Source organism: Scardinius erythrophthalmus, assembly GCF_964197995.2.
Source record: "Scardinius erythrophthalmus genome assembly, chromosome: 12".
Classification (NCBI taxonomy): Eukaryota; Metazoa; Chordata; class Actinopteri; order Cypriniformes; family Leuciscidae; genus Scardinius; species Scardinius erythrophthalmus.
In genome coordinates this window covers 2,263,611-2,269,355 of record NC_138232.1, presented here as the reverse complement: position 1 = coordinate 2,269,355, position 5,745 = coordinate 2,263,611, and the positions used below count along the sequence as shown (strand labels likewise).

Genomic DNA, 5,745 nt, shown 5'->3' with positions numbered 1-5,745 from the left:
ATGAATGATTCAATGACTCGCTCATAAATACTTGTTTCATTACTGGATGAATCAGTTGTTTTGAATGATTCTCTTGAATGAACGATTCAATGACTCGCTCATAAATACTTGTTTCATTACTGGATGAATCAGTTGTTTTGAATGATTCTCTTGAATGAATGATTCAATAACAAATACATTTTTAACAGTCACTTGTCGCCACCTACTGGCGTAACGATATAATCGATACAATCGTTATTTGAAGCAACATGTTACTTTTACTCTATTTTGATGGCTTCCGTAGACATTAGTGTTTATATCTGAGCTACAAACAAATCTCTATTTAATAGACGCAGCCGAACCACTGTCATTTAGGAATGAGATCATGCGGGAGTTTAAATCGAGATTGCAATCTTTTAACGATTAATTGTGCAGCTCTACTACTTCCTATAAGGAAATGTGGTTACACTTTATTTTAAGATGTCATTGTTACAGTGTGATTATATATTTAAGTATTGAGTAATATTAACTAACTGCATGTACTTACTATAGGGTTAGGATTTGGTTGAGGGTTAGTTGCATGTAATTATGCATAATTTACTGTTATTACTATGGTAAGTGCATGTAACACATGTAACAAGGACACTGTAAAATAAATTGTTACTGGAAATGTTATTGTTCAGTTTTCTGGAAGAGTTTGATGAGTTCATATTTAGATCTCTTCTGAAATGTGAGATTATTAGGGTCTTTTTCTCAGGAGAAACATCTGAGAAGTGTCAATTTCTCCTTTCTATGTAATTTAATGGCATTCTCCTCTTTCTCCTGGTTTTTTCAGCAACTGGACCTTCACTCGTGCCCTAAAACCATCGTCTTCATCATTCACTCGTTCCTGTCAGCCAAGGTCAAGCGCCTCGGGCTGTTGGCGTAACGGTGGACCACTGGACATCAAACCAAATCTCCCATCACAGACTGTCACAGACGGCCAAGACCGAAAGCCAAGCAGTGATGACTTCCTCATAGCTCTGTCCTTTTTATTCTTTCTCATTCTATTGGTTTGTATCTCGGCTAAACTTTGTGAATGTTTAAAAACATAATCACGTTAATCGTATGTCTTCAGAGCGGCGACAGAAACAAGACTAGATATTAAACTGTGTTCTAGAACCTAGTGAGTCTACATAGGCAGCATCCAGTCTGCACCTCGGGATGCTACACAGATAGTGCTCTTCACGTCAACATTATGTTTTGACATTGACATGTTGCTAAGATTAAAAAATGATGCAATAAGCATGCAAATAAACATAAAATAGTCCATTGCAAATCAAATAAATAAATTGAATGATTATAGTTATATCAATAAGCTTTTTCAGTGTTTAATTATTTATTATAATTTCTCTTATCTTATATAGATTTTATAAGTGATTCTGTGCTCAGATTTGCTGCTAGCCTTCCAATGATGCCTTGAAATGCTGTCTAAGTAGGGCGCTCACTAGGTTTTGAACAGAACTAGTGTTTCACGGTTTGTGCGAGACTGTGAGACACGCAGCCGCTCTGATCAAGGAAAGGGCTTTAACGTTTGGCAGCTGAGAGCGGTTTGAGAAATAAAATCTCAAATCTGTGAGAAATGACTAATTTGACTTGCTTCTGATTTTGAACATAACCTTTATAAGATACGTCGTCTTCCAGAATATCTACTATGAATCTATGCATCTGTGAAGAGAGAGAGAGAGAGTCAACCTGCCAAACCCTTACTAAAGCTACCGTGGTAGTACCATGGTACGGTGATTGCTTCATACTGTGGTACTTGATGATTATCATATTCATATACCATAGTATTTATATGGTATGTTGATTTTGTAAGGGAAATATGGTTATGCCTCACTCTTTTGTTAATTTTACATGCCAAAACTACAAATAAAACTCTCAACGGAGAATTGTAATTCAGATTTAAAATTGGACAAACCTTCATTAGATCTGAGAAACGCTTGTAATTCAGTTTGTGTTCATGTTAAATAACTAAGTTATACTGACCTCTAGTGAGCATAATGAGCATTACTAGCAGTCCAGTCCACATGATCTGACCTCTCAGATGTGTTCAGAATAGCATACTGTATATACTGTGCACTATATGTCAGTTTTCTGCATGCATACTACAGTTACATGTCACTGTATGCACTACAACATGCAACAATTGCCAAAATGAGCTCAGAAAACTCTATACCACAATGCACTGCACTCGACCTTCCATTTCCATTGTGATAAATGCAGTGGATTTGGAATTTTCTTCGAATCATCATTTGATCCGACACCCAAAACTGACATTTTTTTTGCATTAATGTTCAAAACATACTTTGGTTATGTGAATGTTTCCCTTAATGTTTTCTCTATTTCTCATTTTGCAAGTGTTGTGGGAACGTTTCTTTTGAATGTTTTGAGCCATCTAAAGAAAAAGAAGAAATAGTAATGTTTAAAAATGTTCCATAAATGATGCATGAATCACATTTTTGTTCTGTTTTGATAACATTATTAAAGACCAGATAACTTTGAATAAACATTATACGTTAATGTAAAATTAACAATACGTTAACAATGCGTTATTAAAATATTACATATAAAAAATATATATATATATTTTAAATATTAATATTAAAATTTAAAAAATAAAAAAAAAAAATTAAATAATAATACGTTACTTCTAGGCAGAACGTTCCGAGAACCTCCGATTCTTCTGGGATGAGCAGACGCTAGATGCGGGAATAACAATGTTCATTGTCGCACAGTACGGGCAGTATGCAGTATATTCTGAACACATGCAATATGGGTTTTCTTTCTTTTGAACTGATTTGTGTGGATAATGGCAGTATTCCTCAAGGATGTCTCCCTGTTTTCACATGTTTTAGACTCTTTTTATCTCGTTACATTGTGACGGTACTTTTACAACCAGACTGTCCCAGCTTGCTGAGGTGGAGAATATCCTTCATGTGGCCTTTTTTTACACTCTACTAAATTGTAATATATAATTCAAACTAAACTATATTCAACCTATGTTAGCTATCAAAAGGAAAATCATTATATCCTTATTTAAACAGTGCCTTTAAGGGTTGTTTGTATATAAAATTGCAATAAATATAACTGTTGACTTCATCCTCGCTGGAGTTTTCTTGGGTTGTGGATCATTTCAAGAGAGGCAAGGGAACGCTTGCTCTCATATATGGTCAAAAACACGGACGAGAAGCCCAATAAAACACACACACACACACACACACACACACCAAACACAATCCACCAACCGGCTTCTGAGGGAACATATTCAATGCATCGGCACACTGGGTAACAGCAGTTTTTGAGATGTTTCTTCTAAAATTTCTTAGGAAAAATAATGCTAGACACAGGCAAGTCACTAGATGTCATTTAGTTATAGAGTATAGAAGTATAAAATGAATGTGAATTCATCATACTGAGATATAAATAGAAATATTGTTGAGACTCTGAGATTACTAAGGTCCAATAGGGAACCTTCTCAGAAGATTATGAACAAACGTTCTTACAGTAACATTTATAGAATTTGATCAAAGTTATGTGGTCTTTAATGACATCCTCAAAACATTAACACAAAACATTTATGAGTCGTTCATGGAACGTTTCAAGTAACATTCCCATAATGTTTGAAGAATGATAGAATATAATGTTTCCTTAACATTTGTATAACGACTGAAAAGAATGATATTTTTAATTTCAATAAAATTGTTGTTGTTATTTTAATAATATAAATATATATATAAACACAAATATAATAATGCATTTATTTTTTAGCATTTTAGAAAAAAAACCTATGAAAATGAAAGAATATTTTAATTTCAATAAAATAATAAATTGTATTAAAAATTGTATTAAATAGCAAATAAATAAATAACCCAAAGAATTATGTTTTTTTTTTGTAAAACAACATATGACAATGAAAGATATTTTAATTACAATAAAATAATGAAATGATTGTTGTTATTATTATATTAAAAATAAAGATTAAATAGAAAATAAATTAATGAATTAATAATAATGAAACAATTCAAATGTATTTTAAATACAAATATTTTTTAGCATATTAGAAAAACTACGTGACAATATAAGATTGATATTTTACTTTCAATAAAATTATTATTATTATTATTTTAAATAGAAAATTAAAAGGTAAATAAATAATCAAAAAAATAATAATGAAAAAATGTTGTTTTTTTGCATTTTAGAAAAAAATACATTTGGCAATGAAAGAATAAAATACAACTGTTATTATTATTTGAATAATACAATTAAATAGAATAAAATTAGGCAAACTTAGATTTTTTTTAAAATCAAAATATGGGTTAATAAATGTAAAACACTAAAGAGAGTTCCGTCTATCATGATTTGAGTCATTCACTTCTGTGTTGAATGTTCAATGACATGTTTAAGGACATTTATTTATTTTTCATACTGAGTCAGATCTGACTCCATGCAAATTGATACCTTTTTTAAAATGACCTTTTTTCCAGAGAATAAACATTTTCTTCAGAAAATAATTATATCTCAGAACAATTCAGTGAGTGAAATGAAGAGTGCAGGTAGGCTATATTCGGGACAATATTGATGGATAATAATAACACTGTTATCAGAGCAATTAATCAAGGTTCACTCAAAACCAACAAACATAACACACCTTTACCCGGCAACCGTCGGCATGGCAACAGAGATTGGCAGCAGGCCGCTGTGTTTCTATCAGTTAGCTGGAAAAATTGAGATGAGAGAGAGAGAGATGATTAGATAGAAAAATGGAAAGCACTCAGGAGGAAGAGAAGAGAGAAAATGGGTGCATTAAGAACATGCCAGAAGCCACGTGTCTGTCCGCTTCATAGGGATGAATCAAATGAATCACTGACTCATTCTGAACGATGCTTCGGTTCTGTTCGTGTGTGAAGTTTTAAAATCGCTGAAATCGCTTAATTCAAGGTTCACATGAATTGATTTGTAATGAAATATATAATTCTAAACAGAGCTCTGTTTAGATTTGTTTATGTGATGTTTCAAGCTTAGTGATTTTTTTATTATTATTGCGGAATTATTTTTATGGTTTATAAAAGTGAACTTCAGTTATACATTTTTCATAATTTATCTTTTCCCCTAAATGCCTGCTTTAATGTTTGTCAATATTTTGAGGCAAAATCAATTAAGAACAGATATTAAACTAAGACTATAAGAACAGATATTATACTATAAGAACAGATTAGTTCTGTTTTAGTTTGAGACTAATTTATAAATGTATATGAATTCATATCAGTGTCATTTACTTTTAAATACAGACAGTAACCACACGTTTCAAGTTAAGTTTGAAATGCTGAACTGAAATTAAATTATGTTATTAAAGGGGCTGTGTGTGTAAGAATTTCCTCGGGACGTTTTTGCCGGGAAAATCAAAAGGATGTGACGGTTACACGCGCTCCCGAGAGCCTCTCTTCTGTTCAATGACAGAACATTAAATGAACTCGATATTCAGGATAAAATAGACAAAAGAGCCGTTCTGTACAGTAATGTCAATGTGTCAAAGAAAAGGGATTCAAACCAGAGTCTAAAATATACTTTATAATCAAACTAGCATAACAGTGTAGGCTAATTTTAACTCTTTCCCAATATATCAAAAGAAAGAACAGAGAAATATTATTATTAATAATAATAAACGTTTTATTCTAGCTTTATGCATTCATTCTTTTAACACTTGAATGTGGATTGATAAGTTTC

The 5,745-nt window shown here is 31.9% G+C and overlaps 1 protein-coding gene across 1 annotated transcript in view; it reads left to right on the top strand.

Moving 5' to 3' along the window:
* The window catches only part of snta1 (syntrophin, alpha 1), a 33,844-nt gene extending 31,426 nt beyond the window's left edge, over window positions 1-2,418 (top strand). The window contains exon 8 of the mRNA XM_081380900.1: window positions 815-2,418. Within this exon, the coding sequence (XP_081237026.1) occupies window positions 815-907 (93 nt within the window). The 3' untranslated portion in view covers window positions 908-2,418. The remainder of the gene's footprint in view (window positions 1-814) is intronic.
* The last annotated feature ends 3,327 nt before the right edge of the window (window positions 2,419-5,745 follow it).